Source organism: Heteronotia binoei, chromosome 13 (genome assembly GCF_032191835.1).
Source record: "Heteronotia binoei isolate CCM8104 ecotype False Entrance Well chromosome 13, APGP_CSIRO_Hbin_v1, whole genome shotgun sequence".
In the NCBI taxonomy this organism is placed as follows: domain Eukaryota; kingdom Metazoa; phylum Chordata; class Lepidosauria; order Squamata; family Gekkonidae; genus Heteronotia; species Heteronotia binoei.
Genome location: NC_083235.1, coordinates 29,728,133 through 29,754,365, shown reverse-complemented (window position 1 = coordinate 29,754,365; position 26,233 = coordinate 29,728,133). Strand labels below are relative to the sequence as shown.

Here is a 26,233-nt window from a genome sequence, read left to right as displayed (position 1 = left end):
ATAAACAGAGGTCTGGGAGGGGGGGAGAGACTCAACCCCTTGTTAAAGGTGGAAAGGGGTTCACGATATTTTAAAATCCTTCCACCCCGTCATCTGTAAATATGAGCCTGTTGCGGTTAGACTCATTCGTCTCCTTAAAGACCCTGTAAACTTTATATGACACAATATCTAATAGTAATTTATTGGGAGATATTGTAAATTTTCGACTGTTTTAGTTAATAAAGGAGCTAATTAATGAGAAAATGGCTTAATTTTGCCAGCTGTTGAAGGGACCCTGAACGCAGCTGGGGGGGGAGCGGGGTGTCATGTCTTTAAACCGGGGGGGGGGGGAGATTTACAATACTTCGGGTTTCTCAGGTCAGTGCTTAAAGCCCGTTGTTTTATTTTATAAAATGGTTTATGATTTTTTTAAAAAGCATATAAAAAAACCCGAAAGGCAGAACTTAATGTTTTGTTTTGTCTCAAATTGCGGAGGGTGGGTGGCACCCTTTTCTCCTCCAACGCAAGTTGGCGCCCACGTGACCCCTCCGGACCAATCGGGAGGACCTTTAGGTTTAACTATGTTTAATGTCAGATAGCAATAAACTAGAAGCTCTCGGTCAGGCCCGCGGAAATGGGCGAACATAATCTCCTTAATCCTGGGTTTGTGGGACCGTTGGTGAACATCCATACGGGAGACACCTTCTATTTCCCCAATTTCCGAGCCTCCGGAGGACAGCTGCCCGGCTTACCGTCTCTCTCCTACCCAAGAAGGGACAATGTCTGCTCTTTGCCCTGGGCATCCTCCGAGCCTTGCAACGGATACCCCCAGCCCTATCTCAGCAGCCCCGTGTCCATTAACCCTTCCTTCAGCCGAGCCTGCGACCTAGCTAGAGTGGAAGAGAGCAAGTGCTACTATAGGGAGGCGTGCTCCGAGAACGCCCCCCTCAAGAGGGAAGAGAGAGTTAGGGACTCTGCCTTGATGCCCCTCGAGGCCGGGATCCCCAATGGAATGAGCGGCAATTTCGGCAAATTTGACTATCCGGCTGCCGAGGCGGTGTCCCACGATCCCCCCTCTTGTCAGTCCTTAGAGTCAGACTCCAGCTCCTCCTTACTCAATGAAGGGAATAAGGGCGCCGCCAGCGAGCCGTCCACCCTGGTTTCCCCTATCAACCAAGGAAGCAATCTTTCCGCTGGGGGTAAGAACTTGTGCTACCAGGAAATGTCTGTGTATATCTATGTGTGTGTGCGTGTGCGTGTGTGCGCGTGTGGGAAAAGAAAAGCGACTGTATGCATTGCCTCTTCTTGACTTCTCTCTCTCTCTCTCTCTCTGTGTCTCTCCCGCTTGCAAAGTCTGCTCGCCGGCCGCTCTTGCTGTTATAAATTCCATGAAATTAGCAGCCGGCCGAAGCATGCCGATTTGTGCCGAGGCCGCTAGGGGTAGCACTCAAATGCCTCGCGCTTTATTAGGTGGTGCTTCTTTTAAAAGAAAAGCCTATAAACATGTAAATATCCCATAAAAAAGGAGATCGCGATGGGCCAGATAGACAGATACCCGTTCTTCTCTCTCTCTCTCTCTCACCCCCCCCCCCCTTCACAGCCTACTTTCTCCCATTCTCCCAAGCAAGCACTTCCAGATGATTGTTCCCCCCACTCCACCGGCTGCATGGTTGACGCCAGGCTTCCCCCCCCCCCCGCCAAAAAAAAGGAACGGGCATGGGGAGATTTCGCTGCCGTGGGGTTGGAGGAAGACCTTGGCTTGCTGGGATGGGTGGTGGAAACTTCAAGAGAGGCTTCTTGGAAAAGGCTAAACCTGGTCAGAATCGACATCTCAGGTGAAGAATCTGGGAGTTTAGCTTTGTAAAGAGGATGCCGAGTCCCACGAAAAACTCCTTCCCCCCCGCTTCTAAAAAAAGAGAGAGGGAGGGGGAGGGAGGGAGATTGTGTCCGTCCCCCCCACCCCCTCCCCTGAACCTGATCCTTTTCCGTGCAATATCGTGAAAGCTTGGCTCTATTTTTTGTAAAAAAAGAAAAGAAAGAAAAGAAAAAATGACCTCCGCCTAATACTGAGGCGCCATTAAAAACAAAATCCCTGTGATAAGCTTCCCGCTATGTGCCTGCTCTTCTTCTGTAGAGCGACACTTCCAGGAAGGGCCAGCTGGTGTCTGTTCCCGGTAAAGCGCCTGTAGAAACCGCTGTCGCTAGCTGTGGGGACGGAGCCTCTTCGACGGAGCCTCCCCGGCCCATCATTTCCAGCTTTGCTAGCCCCCAGCCGAACTGCTAAGCCATTCTCTCGCATGCTCTCTCCAGCACTTTCGCTGTGGCTCATTACTGACCGTCTACGGCTGTGGCTGACAAGAAACCCCTAGATCTTGGGATCTGAAACTGAGATGCAAAGATTCTTTCCCCCTCCCTTTCTCCTGGGGCAGAAGCATGTCATTCGGTTGCATATGCGGGCCATTATTCAAGAAGTAGCAATGAAAAGGGAGGAGGGAAAGAATCTCCCCATTTTCGAAACAGGCTCTCCTCTTTCTCTGTGTGTGTCTCTCTCTTCCTCCCCACGTGTTAAATTTCCTGTCCATCACGCTGTTCTTTAGGTGCTCCCTGGTACCCGATGCACACAAGGTCACGGAAAAAGCGAAAACCCTACTCCAAACTGCAGCTCGCCGAGCTGGAAGGGGAGTTTATGGTCAATGAATTCATTACTCGCCAAAGAAGAAGGGAGCTTTCAGATCGGTTAAACCTGAGCGACCAGCAGGTGAAGATCTGGTTCCAGAACCGGCGAATGAAAAAGAAAAGACTCCTCCTGAGAGAGCAAGCCCTTTCTTTCTTTTAAACGAAAAGAAGAAGTTCAGAGAAGTCCACGTTGGGTAACCACCACCGCAGAGAACTCTCTAGCCTTGGTCGCAGTTGATGGTCCCGGGACTTTTGAAAACCTGATCTGGTCTGAATAGCCAGTTTAGATGATTGTTATTATTATTATTATTTTCTCTTTTTAAGACAAGAATCAGTATCCTTTACAAAACGTCCAGCCGCAGACATAGATCTGAGTGTGTTTGGGTGGGTGGGTGAGACAGAGAGAGAGGGTGTATGACGAAATACTTCTCTTCAACTCCTAGACCTGTTGGGAAGGACCCAATGGGAATAAGAGTCAACCCTGGGTTTCTATTGTTCAAGGTTGGCCACCAGTGTTCCGAATGTGAAGTCCGACGACAATTACCCCTCCCCCTTTTTTGTCGTTGCTGTTGTTGTTCCCGCGTGTAGGCATTCACACGTACGCTTCCCCCTCCGAGCAACAGGGCTTCCTCGCTCTGTTTCCCGCTTTGGGCTGCCTTCTTTGGTAGAGAAGCCCGGAGACCTCTGCGAAAAGAGGGCTGGCTTGGAAGGAAAGGCGCTGTCGTGTTAGCGTATGATCGGTTTAGTGCGCTGGGATTTTTCATTCTCCGGAGTAACCGCTTAAGTGGATGTGGCATTCGTCTTAAATCAACTGGAGCCATTCTTAAAGCGGAATGGCCGGGCGGTGTTTTATGTTTTGGCCCATGGTTTATTTTGCAAAGCGAATCCCAGATAAGAAACGAGGCGATAAATATCCGTGAACGTCCAAAAGATGGGCACCCGTAGATGCGCGCGCGCGTGTGCATGCATGTATGTATGTATAGACATCAGCTGCGCAATGATGGAGCTGACTGTGCTTAGGAAATCTGCAGATAATGGTGCTACCAAGGGGGCTGCTGTGCAGAAAGTCAAGTGTGAAGGTTGGAATGTCCACTCTGGCACATTCCGTTCCCACAATCTGGCTGGGGAGCAGGCACTCTGGGGTACACCTTCCTGGGGAGCGAAACTCTCTTGGAGCCGCTGGGGCTGGGCTTTCGAGGAACGCGCCTCGGATGCGGGGCAGCATGACCCAAATCCCATGGAGTCAGATAGAAGACATGCAAGGAAGAAATTGGTCTCTGCCGTCAAACTGAGCCTTGTCCGATAGCTTTCCCAAATCCGAGTTAAGCAGGTTGCCTGCTGGGCTGCTTCCCTCTAGAATCCCCCCTTCCCAACACTTCCCGACCATTTCAATTTGTGTTTTGATAATAGCTCCACCGAAGGAGTATTTGTGCTGCTTATTATACTATTGTGTTTATTGATGATCTACGTGGTGGCCAGAAGGGAGGGGGTGATGCCCCTTTTATACATTAACCATAGTGGCTGCTGCCCCCTTGGAGCTCATTAAGCTATTAATAGCTTCCCCCCTTCGAGAGAGAGGGATCTTCTAACATTAATGCTTTCTTTAATGATTGCTATTTTCGAAATGAAGGAATAGGGATTTCTCCCGCCTTTCCCTCCCTTTGCTCCTTTAATGCTTCTCGTGTTTAGTTAGACATTGGATTAGAGGCGAATTAAAAATAAAAAACAGTGGCTGATGGACCTGGAGAATCAAGAATTATCCATATGTGTGTGGGTATGTATGTGCGTGCGTGTGAGTGTATCACACACACACATACACACACTTTGTTTTCATTCCTGATTCTTCATAGGCAGCAGCTGCCGGCTGTGAACTTTTATGGGGTGTGTCGCCTTATTTCCCCCCATACACACCGCATACGACTTCTGGGAATAGACGGTAATTTCCATCCTTCTTCCACAAACCTCCTCGCACTTTCCGTTCCAGGGCAGCCCGGAGGCAGGATGGGTGGTAGGAGTGAAGGGGAAGAAGGTCCTCTTGTCGATCATCTGTTCTGTTTGCACACATGGTGCGGCTTCCTGGAGAAAAATAACCCTTTGGTTTCCTACCCGCCCTTGCGCTTTCCCAAAACTCTTCGGTGATCCCATTCAGGGGGAGAAGGGTGATGGGGCGAAAGCAGCGGGACAGGGGAATTTTAAGGCTGGCGGAGGGGCGAGGGGGACGACCTAGATATAACGCTTTACGGAAGTGGAGATGTGGTTCCAGTGGATCTTCAAAGAGGGGGATCGGGGCCAGAACGTATGGTTGCTAAATTCTGCATGATTCATAATTTCAGATTTGGGTGGTTTAACCCACTAGAGCCAGGTTGGGTGCAAAGGGTCGAGAAGTAAGGCATTGAGTTTTCGCTGCTTACACGCTCTGCGTCATTCGTTTTATATCAGGGGGGATTAATTTTATGACAAAGGCAACGTTTTCTGGGCAAGGCTCAATTGTCACCACGTGGCTGCCGGTCCCGGCGTTCATGGTCATGACCGGTGGCAAGAATGCTTCTCCTTTATGAGCTTCAGAGGATGCCGTCTAGCCCTCGCAGTGCCTCCATCTCGTCTTCCCTCCCTCCCTCCCTCGTCGGAGCCTCTTTTTTAGATCTGGTTCCCGTGCCTATGTCAACATTCCTCCACTCTACCCCGCCATCCCTATCCAGAGGGCCCCCCAATATCCACAGAAGAAAAAAGCCCCCTCCCCACCCCTTTCAAAATGGACTCTCCCCCTAGGTGTCACCCAGAATAGGAAGCTTCATCACATACACACCAATAAGTTTCTTTTAAAAACAGTTAGCCAATCACAACGCTGTGCAATAAATACAAATGTATATCTATGTGTTTCAGTTATGTGCAATGGAGGAAAGAGGTGGATGGACGTGGGACGGGCTTTCAGGCGGTCATTATTCGGGAGTGATATCCCCCCCCCCCGCCTTTGAACAGAATTTCTTTCCAAATCAACTAAATAGCACTAAGTCACAACACTATTATAGCTCAGTGTTGTATCGTAAAGAGGCTGAGAAATTACGAGCCACTGAAGTATGTGTCTCTGTGTGAGTGTGTGTGTACACATAGACACACACATTTAAAAGCCTAGGTTTTGAGGATCCTGGAGGTAGGCAGGAAAGGTTCAAGGCACCAGACCAGACATCAATATCCTACCTGATATAGCTTCACGGTCCCCAGTCCCCCACTACCGTCACCTTCTCTTACCAGCCTGTGATATGTTACTCACTGGGTGTCCCCCCCCCCTTTTTTTTCTTTTTTTTTTAAAGAAAAGGTTGCATTTTGAAGTATGTGGTGGCTGGTTTATCTTGGGTTTATGGGGTAACGTCATAACGCGATGTTGGATTTAAATCCCCTCAATTGGGAAAGGTGTGAGGAGGGGGGAGAGAAAGAAGTGAGTCTGCCTTGTTAATATTTTGCCTGCCGAGAGCCATTTCTGTCTACAGTGAAGGGTGGAAAAAGACTGCTATGTTTTGAAATACAATACACAAACCACCAGCAAGGATCTATATAATACTCGAGAATCGTCTTGTCTGGATAACTGGGTGCGAAGGAGACGATTCTCAGTTGCCACTTCAATGATCGGAAAGAGAGAGAAAAAAAGATACTTTCTTTTTTTTTAAAAAAATGAAATATATGCAATATTATCTTTCAAGTTGCTTTAAAATATTATTCTGTGTGACTTCTGTTCGTCTTGTGTTAGTTCTCTCGGTGTCTGCTTGTTATTCCCTAGTCTAGTTTTCCTGCCGTTGTTAAATATGCATCGTTCTCAATATAGTCCATATGTAATGTTTCTTACCTCAAGCTATTCTATGTAGGGCCTATGCAACTGTCTGTCATAGCACGTATCCCCGGCTTTATATAGTCATGTAAAAAGTTGTTTCACACTAATGATGATGATGATGATGATAAATTGAATGTATTATTATGTGATTTCTGATAATAAATAAAATGGTTCAAACCTCTAGTTGGCGATTTACTTCTTTGGACGTTGAATTAGTAGGAACCGACAAGGTTAATAAAAAGAGGAAGACACGAAATAAAATAAAATAAGCCAATGAAAAACCTTCGGAGGCATATAGATCATGTTTTCCTCTTTTTCTTTTTTTTAAATTAAATGGACGTCTAAAATACCTTGTAAAACCGGAGAGATATCGCCAGAGAACCATGATACGTATAATTTAAAAATCCCGAGGAAATCAGAAGAGTATATTAATCTTAGATTTTAGTGTTTTAATGAGAATGTGTGTGACTATAGCATTAATTGGGACCAAAATGGGGGGAGAGGCGGAGTTGATTATAAACTGACTACTGATTTTGTGCCCTCTGAAAGAAAGAATTGTTTCTTTTTCTCCCCTCGCCCCATTAAAAAAAAAAACACAGACGCGCCCATGCATACACGAAGCTTACAGCCTTTTCAATAAATGCTTTAAATTGCTTGGATTAATCCCAATCAGTTATCTCAGATTCAGTTCCTCCTGTAGGTCGGGAGGGGTTGAGTTGCCATCCTAGAGAGCCCAACCAGGTGACTTCAAAGAGGTGCCATTAAATGAATTTAAATAAATGAGGTTTGGCCTTCTCTTTTCCTTCTTCCGTCCCTTTGCTTCTTTTCTTTCCTTCGCTTTCTCATGAAAGGACGAAGCTGCGTCTTTGTTCATCTTTCAGGTCTTCCGATCAACCCTGCCCTTTAGTGGAGGCTAAAGCAATGCATTAATAATCCCCATACACCCAAGAACCCTTTAAAAGATCGATAACTGGAAGGGGGGCTCCTCCTAAAGGCAAACCAAAAGACACACACAACAGATCCGGATATGGAATTCTTCACAGAATGTGCCTAGACGTGGGGGGGGGGGGGTGCCCTTCTCATGTTTCGCTCCTCATTTTCTCTTCACCGGGGTGTAGAAAAGGATGACTATCTGATTTGAAACCCTGGACCCGGACAGGACAGAAAATAAAGGTATGTACAGCAAGGAAGCGAATCGCTGATTTCACACAAAGTGTTTCTCCCGCCTGTCCCCCTCCTTTTCCTCCCCCCGCGCAACGCCCTCTTCTGAACAAATATCATATTGACGCGTCCAAGACGCACCTAGAGTTTTGCTTCGCTGTGTTCGGGACAGTGACTTTCAACCCCGCCGGTATTAACAACGCCTGGAAAAGTCTCAGACAGACGGAACGGCCCGTCCTCACAGACACCGGGCGTAATTTGGGATTTTCTTTTCTTTTTTTGTCTTTAGGTATTAAAAATGCAAACATGTGAGAAAAGAGAAAAAGGATACTCCAGGCTCCTGTGCTGGTCAACCAGGAGTGCTCCACTGAATTTACCACCACTCTTGCTTAAAATCTAGATTCTTCTTCTATATTTTCATCCCTTCCAAGGGCCCTAAGAAATAAGGCGAGTGGGGAAAAGGAAACCCATAGGAGATTCTCCAGTGATGGGGAAGCGGAGGGAGGAACACAGAATTGGATCAGTGCGTGAAGTCAAGGGTAGTTGTTGTTGCCCCACTTTTCTTTCTTCTCCCCATTCACATGGTTTCAGGCGTCTGTATCTACTTCTGTAACCTACTTCTGAGGTTTTGAAGCTTAAGACTGCTGAGGTTCAGCTCATAGGCTTGGGAATGCACTGCAGGATCAAGCTCTCCTCAAAAGCTATTATGCTTAACTCCAGAACTTGAGTGGAGCAGTCACTGACAGCAGCAAAAGTCACTGACAGCAGCAGTCACTGCTCCACTCAAGTTCTGGAGTTAAGCATAATAGCTTTTGAGGAGAGCTTGATCCTGCAGTGCATTCCCAAGCCTATGAGCTGAACCTAAACATCATTTAACTCCCCAGACAAGGAGACTGGGATCCTGCAAACGTCAAAGGAAAGGAAGGTGCATTGATACCAAAGCTAAGGATCCAACTCCAACCTTATGACGTTTTACAGGAGCAGAGGGTTTCAGTGCAACGCTAAATGAAGTTATACCCTTCTAAATCCGCTAAAGTCAATGGGCTTAGAAGGGTGTGACCATGCTCAGGACTGCACCTCGTTTCTTTCCAGTTATGGATCTTTACCACTTTCAGTTCTTCAACGCTTAGCTCCGAATCGTATAACGCTGAGTGCCTTTACTTCTGAGTAAGTGTGCTTAGGGTTACACTGTCAGGATTCAGCATTAAGAGTTGAGTGGAAACCCTACAGTACAATCCAATGGCCAGGGCTTTTTTTGTGGCAGGAACTCCTTTGCATATTAGGCCACACACCCCTGCTGTAGCCAACCCTCCTGGAGCTTACAGTAGGCCCTGTAAGAAGAACCCTGCAAGCTCTTGGAGGATTGGCTACAGCAGGGGTGTGTGGTCTAATATGCAAAGGAGTTCCTGCTACAAAAAAAAAAAAGCCCTGCATGGCTGTGATCACACACACAAACTATGCACTTTCAATGCACTTTCTAACTGGATTTTACTGTGTGAACTGGCAAAATCCCGTTGGAAAGTGCATTGAAAGTGGATCGAAAGTTCATTAGTTTGCGTGTGTGATCGCAGCCCATGCAGAAGTTAGTCCAATCTAAACCCACTGGGGTAACTCCGCATAAAATTGCACTGTTACTCCCAAATGTTTAGAATCCGAGCAGAAGGCGCTTCTTCCGGAAGCAAATTGGACTGAGAGTTCGGTCCCCCACCTCTGCCACGCAAGTCTTTAGATGGCCTTGGTCAAGCTGCTCACCCCCATTTGTAGATCGCACTAGAGGCCTACAGTAAAGGGCTGTTGTAAAAATTACTGGGATCGTGAACCTCGAGTGCTTTGAAGTTAAGTATTATGGTGGGCAGAAGTTAAGTATTATGGTGGGCAGCGGCATACACTTCCTTGGAACCAGTTTCACTCCACTTTGTGGGATTTCCAAGCAAACATGCGCCCAGGGCAGCTGTACATCAGCTGTGTCCTCTTCCTTGAGCATCTAGCCAGGGCTGGAGAATTCCTCTCTGCCTGTTATTCTCCGGAGCTCTCTAGAGGTGTCCTCCACAACGCTTAAAATCTACTGGAGACTCTCTCTTGACCTCACCAGGCTGTGGATTCTGATTCATGGGTTGCGGGTGGGGGGGGGCGTTGTTTTATTTAGAAAAGGTAGCCAACGCCCGTCCAAAACCAGGATTTCGTTTCCACGGAGGTGTTCACGGGAAGGTGGGCGAAATTCCAGTGAGCTGTGCGAAAGGGTTCATAGACATGAGAAAGACCCTGGCGGGTAGCCAACAGGTCTGGATTGTATATAGCGGCATAAATTGTGTAGAAAATTGTGGATCGGTTCACCTTGAAGAGGGAATGCGCGCTTCCAAGGAGGCTTAAGCAGTCGCCCAAACAGATAAAACTTATTTATTACCAGTGAGTGGCTCGAACAAATTGTCGCTCGCTGTAAAAGTGGGCATTGTTCCTTGGTTCGCCTCTTCTTTTTAATATAGGGGTGTATTTCATAGCCAGGGCTTTTAAAATGAATTCATTAAGAAGCGGGGAGTAGATTCCCCACCACCACCACCTCTCCAACTGCAAAGAATAATTCCGCCTTCAGCGGGGTGGGGAAGACCACCCTGGTAAGCTGTATTTCAGCGGTGCAACTTATTGCAAAAATAACGGGAAATATGCATCCCTGCAAAACCCTTATTCATTCAGGCCCCAGTTAATTCATATTTTAGCGTTTTTAGCACAGACAGGAAGAGTGAGAAAATGTTTTATGCATTTGCTAGGGTGGGAAGGAAAAAGATGTATATGGAATTCACTCCTCGGAGTTGAACAAGTGTATTTAATGCCCATTGTTCATGGCAGAAGGATGTTATAAGAGTGACTATACAGCGCTCAAGCTGAATCATCCCCGCCTCTCCCTTGAAATCCCCCGAAACAGTCATTTGGGGTGCTCCCTCCTTCAGGTAAGCTGAACAAGGCCCATCTCAAACACAGACGTAAGTAATAATTTTTTAAAAAATGTTTATGGCTGGCTTCCAGGCCGATCCTGATCAAGTTTATCCGAAAAGTAAATCTCACTGAGTTCAGCAAGATCTTCCTCCCGAGAAAATATGCGCAGGATTGCAACTTAAAAGAAAAGAAAGGAAAGAATTTTCTCTCCTCTCACTGCACTCAGCAGATTTACACAGATTCCAGTGGCACTTACTCTCGAGTAGGATCGTAGCTTTTCCTGAACCAGCAAGAAGCAGAAGGAAACATTGGCATGAGAATCTATGGGGAGAGGGAAATACAGACAGACAGACACATATGTATATACGTATACATATTTATAGATACAGATTTGAATATACACACACGCGTGTGTGTGTATGTGCGTATCTATAGATATCTATAGGTATAGATATAAATTTTTAAACGTCTTTCCACGTACCTAAGCAAATGCAGAAATGTACACAGAGCGACCCATCTACATTTGTTATGCATCTCTGTCCATCTTATCCGTCTGTCTCTGCTGAATCCCTCCCTCCCTATATCCATCTTACGTTTCGGTAAACTTAGCCCCTGCAGAAATTCCACATAGCTACTCTTTGAGAATTCATAACCAGAGCTATTTGGAAGCAGATAAAACAATTGAAATATTGTGCCTCGTCCTTCTCGGCTAGACGGGACGTCTTCCTTTGTGACAAATGGTCCCTCGCTTGGGGGTCGGCGAGCCTTGGTCTTGGACTTCACGGAGGCTCTGCGCCATCGCTGTCTGTCTCTCTCTCTCTCTCTCCGATTGCCTTGGCCTTCATCCTCTCTGCGTCAGGAGCCCGCCCCAACCCCCAACCCCCCCCCCCCCCTCCATGAAGACATCCCCATGTTCTTCCTTTCTTTGGTGTTTTGGAAACTCCCGAAAGGCTGTGGAGAAAACCAGAAATAAAATAAGAGAAAATAAACTGCTGCGTGTAAAGCGATCCAAATGAAATTCCAATATGAAAAGGTCATTGGGTCAGACAGTTGTGACTAAGCTCGGTTTCTTGTATACAAATTGCAACTATTTTCGGAGACAATGTTGTTGTCGTTGTCGTTGTTAATAATAATAATAATAATAATAATAATAATAATAATAATAATAATAATAATAATAATAATAATAATAGCAGTAATAGGTACAGCCCCGATACTGTAATGGACACAACCCAATTAATGGAATTGAAAAGCCCTCGACTTCGGCTGGATCGTGCTGTAAGGATGGATGGATGGATGGATGGATGGATGGATGGATAGATAGATAGATAGATAGATAGATAGATAGATAGATAGATAGATAGATAGATAGATAGATAGATAGATAGATAGATAGATAGATAGATAGACAGACAGACAGACAGACAGACAGACAGACAGACAGACAGACAGACAGACAGACATGTATATTTATATGTGTATATGTATGTGCGTGTGTGTATAGGCATGATAAATTAAACACAAAAAAACCTCTTTCACAAAAATGTATCGGCAGGAGAAAGATGTTTATTGCTGCACTGAATGTTCTTATCAATAGGTCCTAAAAGGGTTACATATTTTGCCATCAGTAGCAATAACGCTAACCGTCTAGTCTAGTTAGTTTTTGAGAGACAAGGCCTACCTTTCCTTAAGATCACACACACACTCATCCCGAAATCATGCACACAGAAGACTTAAGGCGTTGCACGCGTATTGCCTCCTCCTGGAAAACTTGACCTGCGGCTCTCCTTTCTCATATTCGGCCAAAATCCTTCCTTGTTCCTCCATCCCAAGCACCTTTGTTGGGGAAACGAGTACGTTTGCTTAGGCGTAGGCCATGAGGAGATCTTTAAAAACTCCTGAATAATTTGGTCGAAAAGAGCCCTTGTGAATGAACCTTGAGCCCCCTTAGGTGGGTGGCGAGGCATGGTTTGGGGCCCGCCTTTTGCTACCTCATAAGGAAAGAGGCAGCAACAGTAACAAAATTCGTCCTCAGATTATCCAGGCAGAAATCCACTCTTGAATTGTCAAAGTGGGAACCTCCGATAAAGTAACTGTAAAGCATCACTTCTCCATTGATACAGAGTATCTCCCCATTGATAACGTGAGAATCTCCCACGGTCCCTGGCGATCTTTTTCAAGCAACATGCGCCATCCCCATGAATAATGCCAGCGCACTTTTTTTTCTGAGTATGTTCTCTCTCAACCCCCCCCCCCACGCCTTTTTATAAGGGTCGGCTCATAAATACACAATCAGGACAGAGTGGGAATAATTAGCAATGTTTACCAATATATGCTATCCCCCCCCACCTTTGAATCCATCTCAAAGCCGAGGATTTGGAAGGGGGGGGACTGAAATAGAGCACGAGTAATTAGTTTTAAAGCAAATCATTTCAAATGGAAACTTATAGGTAAAGCCTAATGAACTGCAGAAGTGGCAAAAAAAATCTGATTTTTATATGACTTGATAGGCAGCAAGAAGACGCTGCAATATTTTACTGAGGGGGAAAATAAATTAATTAATATCTCTGTAGAAACCGACTGCCGTGGCTCCGTGGCTGACTGCATTTAAACGAGATATATGTATCAAGCCTCGCCGGTGTTGTTAACAAGAGTGATAATAAAGATGAAAAGGATCGGAAAGATTAAAAAAAAGATCGGTCCATTTGTATACTTTTAAGGAGCGACTAGAACTAGGATGCTCATATGGGCCGGGCCTTGTTCCTGAGTGATTGTCTTAACTGGCTGAATTCATTAATAATGTTCAATTTTAAATAGCACCGCTCTTCTACTAATTTAGGGGTTGTAGCCACAAACAGGTGTTTACATCTCTTACCCCCCAAAGCAGTGGTATTTGCTGCCCATCGTATACATGTTTGGTCGAAGAAGCGCGCGAGGCAGTGCTGAGCTGAGCTGAGCTGAGCTTGGATCGTGTCCTATATTTAGAAACCAAAGCCATTCCATTATTAAGAATCCCATTCTATAATTAAAAAGTGGCTTCGGAAATATCTCTCCTTTTATGGCAAGGCCAAAAGTCAGAAAACTATTCTTCTCTTAGGCCCAAAATGAAATTAGTATCCCCCCTTGCTTGTTTGTTTATGATAATCTGAACAACTACTACTACAACAATACAATAATATATTGTATTATTACCAGACACACACACACACACTTCCAAATGGTGATGATAAGGTATTTTCTGTTGCTATAAAACCAGGCTAGACCACACCTGAGAATCTTTCAGAATCCTAGCCAACATTCATCTCCCGCAAAAGTGGGGGGCGGAGGGAATAGTTTTGTGGCTTCCAGGATCTTACCTTCTCTAAAACACATGTTTAATGGAGATGATACGAAAAGCGGAAAAGCCCCAGGTAGTGATTATATTACAGCAGAGCTTCTAAAAGCTAATTTAGACTGGTGGACTAACTAATTTTGGCTAACCTCTTTACATATATTGATCAAACAGGACAAATTCCAGAGGGATGGCGGCTGGCCATAATAATTCCGATATTTAAGAAAAATAACAGATCCGATCCCAATAATTATAGACCTATTAGCTTGATAAATATCATATGTAAGCTGTACACCAAACATTTATGTATAAAATTATGTAGATGGCTAGAGCAGGAAAAGATCCTTTAAAAAAGATAATTACAGGGCATGTGCAAATTCATTTCATTATGATGAAGATCTGTTAATCTGTTACTAGGGTATGAGAGGGTTTTAAACGCAATTATTATCAGTATTACCAGTATCATTACATGAAATAGGCTGGGGGGGATGACAGAATTTTACGAATGTGCAAGGGGTGTAGCTCAGGCTTATCATCGAAATCGATTAGAGGTGTTTTGTTTTTTCCTCTTCCAGTTCAGCGGAAAGCCATGGCATCGAACTGTCTTAATAGCTTGCAAAAATCAACAAAGCCCCGCTCGCCGGCAAGGGTGCCCCCTGATCAAAGTGGAAATAGTCATTCATACATATTTACGGTATCTGAGGAAGAGAGTTTTGGCTCTCGAAAGCTTATGTCCCTCATGGGTCCTACTGGACTCGAATCTAACTGTTCCAACCGCAGACCAACCCGGCTGCCCTCTGAAACTTCCACACCTCTGTTGTTTTCTTGCATGTAAACTATGAGCCGTGGGAACACACAGGCTACTCGACTGGAAACCAGTTTCAAAACTTGACACAGTAACTTCAATAGCTGGCCGCCCATTAAAGTGCGGGGGTTTTTTACGCACATCATTCAACTGCGTCCAGTGAAATCAATGGAAACGGGCCACTTTCACACGAAAGTCACCCGGGGCCTGCCAAGATGTAGGAAGAGACGTCCGCGTGGCCCAAGCAAGATCTCAGTATGTTCACATGAACGCAATACTTGGCTGCACAACTACACTTAGGTGGGTGTCTGTCTTCTCACACCTCTATTTTTCCAGAAGGAGGTTTGGTCTCATCTCATTTAGCAGAGCTCTCCTTGCTTTCGCTTATCTATAGCTAAGTACCTAGGTCGATGTCTATCTGAATGTCTGTCTGTCCATCCACGAACATACAGTTCATAAACAGACCTGCTCAAATGACTACACAAAAATAACGCCAAGAGTTCCAACCATATCTATATGACCTCCCACCCTCATGTTCCTGAACCATCCAGGTCACGAATTGTTCTTACCCTCCCTTCATGCCAAGAGGAGAGTTCTACGCCCTCTTGAATTTCCTTCGCTGAATTTAACTGGGCTTTTAAAAATTACTCTCTTGGACCGCATTGTGCCTTTCACAGTTATGCATCTATCGAAATTCTATGGGGCAAACCCCGTCCCTGAAACCGGCGGGCTGTTGTTTTTAAAGCTGCCGGACCCTCTGAACTAGATGCAAGAACTCAGAGCTTCCAGCAACACCCCCCCCACACACACACACACACACCATGCCTGGATACTGGGAAGTTCCGTGGATTCCAGCCTCTGGGAGATTTAAATTCCGAGTTAGGATTTCTCTGCATATTTCGTCTCAAAGGAGCAAAACAGCTTACATGCGAGTCGGTTGGGTCTCATTCAGCCATGCATTTGAGTCCGCTGGACAAAGGCCCCTTACCCACTAACCACCTCTCTCTAGTGCCCATCTATTCGGCTATTCGGGGCGGGGGGAGAAAAATACATGGGAAATTATGTAATATAGTGCTGTATTCTCTCTCCTCTCCCCTTTCTCCCTAGTACTCCTCCGCTCACACACGAGTACACGGTTTCGACTCCCCACCTTAACAATAACCTCTCCCTCCAGCGCGTCCTTATCTTAAGACAGGCCCGAATGCAATCAATTCCAAAACAAACAGCAAAATTGGAAACACATGCCATGGCTTATCTTGTAAAACATTTTTTTTTAAGTTTCTTAATTGGCCGCCGCCCACATGGCGAGTGACCGAGGGCATCCCTTCGCCTTCCATTAAATAAAACACGAGCTAAATTTCTTTGAATACTTTCGACGGGTTGCTCGATTTCACAGGGGAAAAAAACTTTCCAGGGATCGCAGTCAAGGCCAAGAAATCACCATTCATTTATTTATTTATTTATTTATTTATTTATTTATTTATTTATTTATTTATTTATTTATTTATTTATTTATTTTTAAATGACCCATTGGATTTAGACTACAGGGGAAAGTGAGCCGTGGTCGTCATCAAACGACATAAAAGAAGAGCCAGCTGTTCTAATCTGGACAGATAATCTCATTAAAGGAAGCGCTCTTCACAGCCAGCCGCGCCCCCCCCCCCACCAACCCCCCATCCCCTCTCAAGGCCACATTCAACAGCAACAACAGCTCCCTCCAACAAGCCCAGCAACCCAGAAGTCAGCTCAATAGCCCTTTAATATGGCAAGATTGGGGTGGGGGGAGGTAAAGAGAACCTTTGTGGATTTCCAGCGATGAATCCTCCACCCCTTCCCTTCTCCCCAGCAGCACCCCTTCCCCCGTTCCCTGCTGGAGTGGAGAGAATATAGTACCTCGTTTGCTGGTGGCTTTAAAAAAAATTCAGCCACGATCATAGCAATTCAGTGGAGAGAATATAGTACCTCGTTTGCTGGTGGCTTTAAAAAAAATTCAGCCACGATCATAGCAATTCAGTGAGACCTTGCCTGGCTGGTGTTAATCTCTCTCTTTGTGTGTGTGTGTGTGTGTGTGTGCGTGTGTGTGTCGGGTGACTTCTGTTTACAACTGTCTGTCTGGGTGGGCGGGGGCCGCCATTACAAAGTGAAGGTCAAGTTAGCATCCTACCTTATATGGTATTCGGCGGTCCTCCATTTTCCAGGGTCTGTCGCAACGGGGCGAAATGACCATCGGGCTTGTTCCTGATGCGCATAAACACAGTCGGTGTGTCTTCGCTGTTTTTGTTGCTTGCCCGCCCCCGCCCCGTGCTTATTGGGGGAGACCGGGGGTTATCTCGATGCAGAGACCAAGAGAAAGAGGGGAAAGGGGGTGGAAGGGGGGGGGCAACCGTGTGGGAACGAGATCAGATCTCCTCCCGACGACTGCTGCTTGGAAACTTTTTTCTCCCTCTCCCCCCACCCCACCCCACTTTTTTTGGACTGCAGACTTCAAAAGATCCCTCTTGCAACGAGACGCGAGCACGTCTGCCGTGGAGGAAATTAAACATCATAAAGAAAAGTCCAATTAGGCGTTTAATGTCTCAACATTACCGTTTCCTCCAGAAAACAATGAAGTTCTCTCGGTAAGGACGAGGTGGGGGGGGAGAGGATGGGTTTGGGGAGGGCGGCTTTAGATTTCCCCTTCTTAAAGGAGTCTTAAAGGGGGGGATCCTTAAACGGGAGGGGAGAAAGAGGCAGAAATTAATAAGAAAAATAAATAGAAACGGGGGGCGCGGGGCTGGGGGAGAGACGAGGAACTGGGAGATTCTTGGAAGTCTTTCTGAATCTCTTCCTGTGTGTAGATGTGTGTGTAAGGTTAGCGTGTGCACGTATTGTGCTTACACACGCGCACGCATACAGACGTCCATCGTCACAACGCGCTAACAACTCGAGAACAAGATGGCCTGATCGTTTTGTGTCCTCTCCTTCTGAGATCTGCCAGTAGGTCCGGGTAATGAGAGCTTGGGAAGGTGGGTGGCCGTTTGAACGCGTAGCCCACAAGGTAATATCGCAACTGGGGTAAAGGCTGGGTTTACCGGGGGGGGGGGGGAGAATAGAGAGAGAATTAGGAGGATGTCTTTTTGCCAAAGAGAGCGCCCCCCTTCTTTCTAGCGGCGAACCTGCCTCTCGGCACGGTTGCACAAGAACCGAGATTCGCTTCCTCTCAAAACAGCATATGACTTCTCATGGGGCGGGGAGAGACAGGGTGGGGAGAAAGAGAGAGAGAGAGAGAGAGAGAGAAGGCAGATTAGGACAGAAAGGGAATTTTAAAAAATCTGTTACTGTTAGGTGGAATACGGCGATCCGGTAGTGGTCGCCCCCCCCCCCCCACTTTCAAATGCAAGCCACTGCTTTCCCTGTTTTATCTGTCTTCATTGTGGCTGCGATCCTTTGTTGGGGGGGGGGGGTGGATACAAGAAAACAATTCCCAGGGAAAAAAATAAACAAACAAAGGGGAGGGGGAAACCCGCGATCACTTACTTGAGAACAATTTGCATGGAAATCCTTCGGGCTTCCTTTCCAAGGAATGTCATTACCAATGCATAATAAAACATCCAACCCCGCCTTGCCGACACCACGGGAACTAATTCTCAAAGACTGGATCATCCGGCCTTCTCAGCTGTACGGGGTGGAGGACGCCTCTAAGACAGCGAGCGTGTCTGTCTATTTCCCTGATGTCTGTATAGCGCCTGCGGCTAAATCTTTTGTTTTGGCAATGATATTATTGTGAGGAAAGGCCCGGAATAGCAACAACTATCTGTATCCTAGTCCATTAGAGAAGGGAACAGATCTCCCAATATGACAGTTTCTAAAGGCACTTAATCTATACGGTGCGTGTATGTGTGTGTTCTCTCAGACGAATGCCAGATGTGCCTCTTTAGCCTTATCTCTTCTCGTTTGGAAATTCCCAATTATAACTGTGTTTATTGAGACCTGTGTGGGGGACAGAAAACAGGAGAGATTTTCCATTCCTTTGCCTGCGGGACAGGCAAGCGGAGTAGAAAGATGATTCCTCCCTCCAATAAAATAAAATAAAATCCAATAAAGTGCCCCGACAGTTTTCTTCTTCGTAGAAGAAGAAAAACTGTTTTTGTCCTATTTCCCTTCAGATATCACCTGCATGCTGTATTAGTTATGTAATAATAGAAATGTCAGCCGGGTGCCTTTCTATGCAACGTTGCATAAATGCATTGGGACTTGCTTCTCAGTGAAGAGGTTTAGCATTAGAGGACAGGATTGGGGGGGGGGGCGGCAGCGCAGTACGGTGGGCGCTGAAAGTTGGCTTTCGCCTCTTCTCGTCTAATTAATTTCTTGAAACGTTCAGAATCTAGAAATGCCCCAGGAATAAACTTATATTTGGAGGAAGGGAGGGAGGGAGGGAGGAGGGAGGGAAGGAAGGAAGGAAGGAAGGAAGGAAGGAAGGAAGGAAGGAAAGAAGAAGGAAGAAGGAAGGAAAGAAAGAAAGAAGAAAGAAAGAAAGAAAGAAAGAAAGAAAGAAGAAAGAAAAGAAAGAAAGAAAGAAAGAAAGAAAGAAAGAAAGAAAAGAAAGAAAGAAAGAAAAGAAAGAAAGAAATAAGAAAAGAAAGAAAGAAATTATTCAATTAATACAGCAGAAGGCATGTCAAAATATTCAATGGCATACAGATACAGCGGGAAGTTAATGGCATAATGCGGTCAAAGATAGTCACTTTGGAGTCCAATTGATTGAGGGGAGAGGGTTAAGTAGTTCTTAATTCTCCGCGGCCGTCAATTGGGCTTAAAAGCGCCTAAATTTGGTCGGATCGTATCCCCAATGAGCCTTTTGTCTCGGCAATTTTGAACCCATCCAGTTCATTTAAAAGATTTTCATCCGGGCTTTCAAGGAAGCCAGTCCGACGGCACATACAATATGAAAAATGAAACCGGGCTGAATGGCAGAAACACGCATCCAAATGTGTTTTAGGGGAAAGAATCAGGTACTGTTCTGGTGGTTCAGAGGAAAGAAGGGACACCTGAAATCATCTACCGCTGACGATAAAAGAAGCCCGTTTTCAACTATTATCCAAAAAGAAGAGCTCTTTGGGCTCTGTATTTATAATTACGTCGAGGAATTAATTTGAAAATCATTGGTACGTGAATCCGAACACTTCTTCAATTTCTAAAGATGTAGTCCGGGGTGGGGTGGGGTGGGGTGGGGTGGGGGAGATGATGTTAAATTATTTTCAAAGGTCTGTTTTCTTATAATCCAGGAACTCATCCCTAGCCAAAGAACAGATACTCGCCGTGCGCAGGCGCACAGCCTCCCATGCAAACAAAGGGACTTCTACTTCCTAGCTTTTGCCAAAGCACCCGAAGTACTGTGCAACCCTTATAGGTGGGCTCTGTGGTTGCTGAACTGTCACCACATAACTATTTCAGGCATTCTTCTTTTTTAAATTTTAGTCTGATTAATGTGGGTAGTGGAGCTGTTTCCAGCATGACTGTGGCCTACGTTGGGAGACGGGAGAAGAAAGCTGTGGAAGATATTTCTCCCCCCTGTAAAAACGTTGAGATTTTACTTGATCACGGCGTGCCTGATGGGAATAAAGCTGCCTGCTGGCTGAAATGAAAAAAGATGTAGGTATCGAGGTTGTGTGTGTGTGTAACGTGTGTGCTTTAAAAAAATGTCTTCAACTCACACAACCAAAATTAATTGGTCTTCTATAAACCTTTTGGAGAAACCTCACTCGCACGGGCGACTTTTCATTGTGTACGATCTACCTTCACATGCAATTTTATATCGTGCGTGACCAGATATTTGATAATAAACAGGGCTCGTGTGGGAAACAACATTTTCATGGGGAAATATGGGACTTTATATCGGCTCTTGCGTTTGTCAGAGTTCCTCTGCGGAAATAAAGCCTTCTGAATACATGCAAGTCTGTTGTGTGTTTTATATGGATATGATTTAGAATGTTTGCTGCTTTTAAAGGGCTCCCCCTCCCCATAAAGTTTATATATTGCATTGGGTTATGAACGGCCCTCTTTGAATTTTATGCAACACAATGCGCTTATAATTTCTTAAAAACTGACCTGGGGTCCGAAAATTGACTTCTCCTTTCCTTTGAAAAAGCAAAATAGGCCATATGTCCATTGGCAAAGTCTAGCGAACTTGGCAAAGTCGAGTGCAGAACCATATGTTACGTCCTATCTGCCCTGTCTATCAGCCAATGAATCAGACATAGATTACTATGATTACAGATAGAGAGCATGCAAGTACATAGGTGCATGCACATACATAGCATGTACACGCACAGAGACATATTCGTGGTGTGTGTGTAGGGGGTGGGGTAGTTTGTAGATAATTCATTATTCTCCCCTGACTGTCCATTATTGGCCTGACAAGTCCTAGACATTATCATAGAGAAGAACTTGCTCCCGTGGAAGCAAGGCTGCAATCCTATGTAAGGCACTGGGGGAACTGGGTGAGATTTACTTCCGAATAAACTTGTCCAGGCTCGGCCTGCCGGTCTCCCCTCCCTGAGTTCTGTTGCTCTTACTCTGTAGTAGAGGCGGATTGGAACAGAGCCACGGAGAACCGGCTGAGCTTTATTATATGCCTTCCAAGGAGCCAAGCATCATTGGCGATCCGCACCATTCCGGCGGTTTATATGACATCTGTAATGGCCAGAGAAGAATTCTGTGTGGGACCTCGAGTCGGGACAGCCCTCGGAGCAGTGACGACTCGCCGTGTTTACTTTGCGTGTGGCTGGGAAGCAATACAGTTTATCAGCTTTTATCTTTATTGGGTCCACATGATTTTGAACTTGCAGCCCTGGTCTGTGGAAGATCTGAAGTCCCTTTCCCCCGCTTTGAATCGTTCGCAGCTTATGAAGTCGTCTTTAGTAGGCTGGCTTATATCCAATTAAATTTATCATTGCCATTGGGGGACAATAATATTTTCTAAGGGCTTCCTACTTGTAGCTATTGTCTCTGGCCCCGGATTTCCTGAACACACAGGCCGCCTGTATAATCTGCTTTACCGGCCTTAAATCCGCAGTACCCATTGGTTTGATTTAAATGCTATCGAGGTATTTTATTTTTCCTTAGGAAGTCATCCCATTGTTGTTGCCCCAAATGCAACAAGGCCTTGTCATTTCTAGGCGGAGATCTCGAGCACGTTTGCATGGGGCTCGATGAGGGCTTACCTCCAAGGAAGTTAATTCAGATGCATAGGCTAGACGGGGAGGTCACCGGCGTCAGAAGTTTAGAGCTATTTTAACCAAACCAAGGCACGCAAACTTGGGTACTTGAGAATGTATGGGCGGCTCTTCCGAACCCCTTTCACCATCGCTTGCACCCACAAGGAGATATATATATATTCTGCATAGCGATTTGTTCTTCTGTTTAATATGCCAATAGTTAACTGCTCGAGCTTCATCACAAAATCTGTGGAAAAGCCAACAGGAAAAGAAATCACAAGGAGAATGGGGGGACGGGACGGGACACTATAACCGAATACATTAGTTTATCTGGCCTCGTTTCCTTTGATACCACTCGGATGTAGGCATTGTATATATGACTACCGTTAGAATACTAGGGAAACATGAATAAATAGTTATATTTTAATTGGATTTTGTGTGCGTTTCCCTACATGTATATAATTTCATAAACGTTTACAGGCATACACCAAAACTTTTCTTTCCTGAAGTCACCCTATAGAGCTTCTCCTAAGAGGGGCGTAATAAACTGAGTGTAAACCTAAGGAACAACTCTTTACAGCTATTTTCGAAGACAAGTGTTCAGAAGTTCAGAAGTTCAGTCCCCCTCCCCTCGAATTAATCCCATTTCAACGTTATTTTCTTTCTCAACTTGATAATGGAGAAGACAAGCTAGTCTATTGATGGCGAATGTTTATTTCCGTGCAAATCCAGCTTGGACTTTCTACAAAGTTCAGTCTCCATTTGTACACAAAACCCGTTGTGGTTGTATTTCGTCGGCCAAGTCCACCATAGATGTAAGGGAGCAGGGTTCTTTGGAAGCTAATGTTTTTTACCACAAAGAAAAAAAATGCTTCCTTAGAAAGTCCACTCCCCACCCCCCAGCCCAACATTGTGGGCTATACTTTAACTGCTTTCCTTGTTGTGTCAAGCAAGTAATCTGGCGGCCTGAGATGGATATTAATTTATGAATTAATTTTGCAAAGCTCTACAAAACAGTGTTGATATACACTTGGAGAGCCACACGCGGCCACCCAGATCCGCAGGCATATGTCTAATTACACAACTGAAGCCCTGCTTGACAATTGACATAATCCAGTCGCCTGTTCTGCTGTGTAGTTGTTTCCTTTGCTCCTCTAGTGTGGTTTCCTTCCTTCCTTCCTTCCTTCCTTCCTTCCTTCCTTCCTTCCTTCCTTCCTTCCTTCCTTCCTTCCTTCCTTCCTTCCTTCCTTCCTTCCTTCCTTCCTTCCTTCCTTCCTTCCTTCCTTCCCTCCTCTATTAAAACGAAGTCACCTTGAAAACTTTCTGCACTCACTTCTTAGAATGTTTTAATACTAGGACCCATAATAAGTACTGATGATTATTATTATAACTGTTAGATTTGAGTCCAGTATCAGTACGATTACTGGTATTATTACTACTACTATTTTGACTGTGCTATTATTCTTACAGTTCCTATTTTTTCCCTCTTCTCTTTTAAAAGGCTGGGTTTTTAAAAAGTCATTCTTGGCTGAGAAAATGAAATCTATCAACGATTAAATATCTTAGCAGACCTTACGGTTTATTTGCCTTATACTCATTCGCCTTTTTTTTTTTTTTAAGTGGAGACCAAAAGGAATGTGAGACTTCCAGCCTTCATTCTTCTGTTTTATGGTAGGCAGGGAATTGACTTTGGTGGTTCAAATTCAAGTGCTGCGGCTCCACAGCTGTCTTCTCTGTGCTTCTTCGCAGGAAGCCGACAAATCCTAGCCTTTAAACCGGGCTTTAAAAAACACAACGGCACTGAGGCTTGCTTTGGCTCATATCTACCTATTAAGAGCAATAAATGATCGGCACACCTAGAGGGGAGAGATCCTGCGGGTTATACCCCACATGCTTTCGACCGCAACCCTTTCAGTTTGTCACCAGCAAAGAGGAATAAGACTCAGAAGTGATTCTGCCCCTCCAAGCTGGGGAGGGGGCTGAGGCTTTCTGCAATGGATGCTGGAGCATCTTTCTGTCCTCTCTACACGCATCTCCCCCCCCCCCTTCCAATATCATTGCAAACGTGTTGGATTCTTCACCACCCGGGGAGGTTCCAAAGACTTGGGAGGGGAAGAGAGGGGAGAAAAAAACAATACCGCCTCTGGTAAAGAATATCTTTATTATCGTAATCCGTACTAATATTGTTCCGTAAAAGGGCAAGTTGACGGCTGCCTGACAGTTTAATTAAAAGTTTGGTCCAAAAACAACATCCAACTCGTAAAAGTAGGAGAGATGGCGTAGCCCATTTTTGTAGCATCCCTCCCCACCCGGTCGTGTTTTCTTCCCCTTTGCCATCTCAGTGAGGTGTGTTTGCGAAGTACAGACGAGTTCGAAATCATGATCATGGAAAGTATTTATTATTTGCACACGGTTTGGAAGGCTCCTTCCCCCGAGGGAAAGGGTTCCAAGCAGCCACGGCCACCCCATACCTATAAACTCAGTGAGAACACAATCCCAAATTCAGGTTGGTAATATTACTAGAGTCAGGGGGAAACGATGAGGCTGCCATCTTTCGACTTGGTATTGCCTGAAGGATCTGCCATGAACCCATTGAAACCGAACTCTCTTCCAGAAGATCCACTGTGCGTCTGCAAAGCAAGATTGCAACGCCAAGGGCATCCCTTCCCCCTTCCCCAAGGTTCATGCTTTTTTGGAAAGGGTTTTGATCTTTTCTCTGCCAGTTCCTTGGGATCGTTCTGTCCCCTTTTCAAAGCGCCTTATTAATTTCATGTTCTCCTGTGGTCTGCCTAGTCATCCGGTCCTTTCCTGGGGCGTCTGAAAGATGCTTACGCCTGTTATCATTATTTTGCTTGCAAACCAAATGCTACCTGCTGTTTAGACATTACCTGCTGATTTAAAAGGCACAGGAGCTTCCTATATTTCCAAAACAATTATATATATATTTTTCTTTAAAGAGATGAGACGAATTAGGTCATCTCAGATCCACCGACTTCTTTGGTTTCTTGTCTTCTTGCAATGGATTTCTTGCAATGGATTTCTTTTTTAAAAAGACATCTTCAGACTTTTCCAAAGGAAATTCTTGGCATGAGCCATAACGTTCCCAAACAGTCCCGGCTCCCCACACGTTACTATATAGCAGCCTGCTATGTTTCTGAGCTTTGTTATTTGTTCTTAGAAGACTAATTTACTGCAACACGAATTGACAGGATATCACCAGCAAAGTCATTTCGCCCTCCTGATGCTATGTGAATCTGGTTATGGGGCTTTTAAACTGTCCAGCACTGGAGCCAGCGAGGCAGGTTCGGGCGAGGGATTCTATTGTAAACAAAGCAAAATTCTCTTCCCCCCCCTCCAATCCTTCCACAGAACAGTGTGATAGAACGAAGTGAGAAATATCAGCGAGGTGATAACTTGATTCTTAAAATAAAATAAAGCCCAGAGTGAGAAGACCGAGATACGTACATAGATGCAACCGAAGTGTGAGATATTATTATTATTATTATTATTATTATTATTATTATTATTATTATTATTATTATTATTATTATTATTATTATTACTACCACCACCACCACCACCAAATTGATGGCATTCTGTCCAGAAGCAAAACCTCTTTGCTTGAGTGACTTTGTGTGCTCAAGATAATCTGAAAAACAGAAGGTTTGTAAAGCACACACACTGAGTTAAAGATACTTCCAAGGACACCCAAGAAATCTAACAACGGTCCGGATTCTTGATATGTCTTGCCAAGCCTGGATGTCCAAATTCTACTTAGACGAAGAAACTTTAGGTTAACAATTTCCTGGACGTCATCTGGGGAATCCTTCCAACTCTAAACGTGGTGAAACACAGAGGGGGGAACCCTCAAAAATGCAAAGATAAATTATTTTTTAAAAAACAAAATTTAATTTCCCCCACATCTCCCCACATTTATTGTTAATTTAGCCGGCGGGCTAAAGGTCGTCAAGCATTGGGAAGGTACATTGATTGACAATAAACAGCTGCATTAAATATTTAATATACTACTCTTACAATAATAAATATTTAACCAAACTTTGAGGGAGCTTTCGAATATTTAGCAGTCCTTGATTTAATTCATGGGTTTCTGTCTATGCCCTGGTCTGTATCTACCCTAATCCGAATATTCCAAAATCGCTATGCCAGGCCTCAGTGGGTTCAAGTTTTGGGTTCAGATTACCCCAAAAGTTTAGAACTTTGCTCTGTCATTTGACATTGCTGCAGAAGGGAACATTCTCTTGAGCAGATAAGGTATCTGGATACCTGAGATGCATATGCAAGATCTAGTTCTCCAATAAATGTTAGAA

General features: G+C 45.0%; 1 protein-coding gene across 2 annotated transcripts in view; it reads left to right on the top strand.

Moving 5' to 3' along the window:
* The first annotated feature begins 571 nt into the window (after positions 1-571).
* Positions 572-26,233, top strand: part of HOXC12 (homeobox C12) — an 88,268-nt gene continuing 62,606 nt past the window's right edge. The window contains exons 1-2 of one of the 2 annotated variants that reach the window (XR_009556104.1): positions 572-1,178; positions 2,577-3,033. Coding sequence is in view for 1 of the 2 variants with exons in the window: in XM_060251962.1 (XP_060107945.1) it covers positions 614-1,178; positions 2,577-2,815 (804 nt within the window). In the remaining variant the exon portion in view is untranslated. Of the gene's footprint in view, positions 1,179-2,576; positions 3,059-26,233 lie in introns of those variants that run through there. The other variant, XM_060251962.1, reaches the window with a different exon arrangement.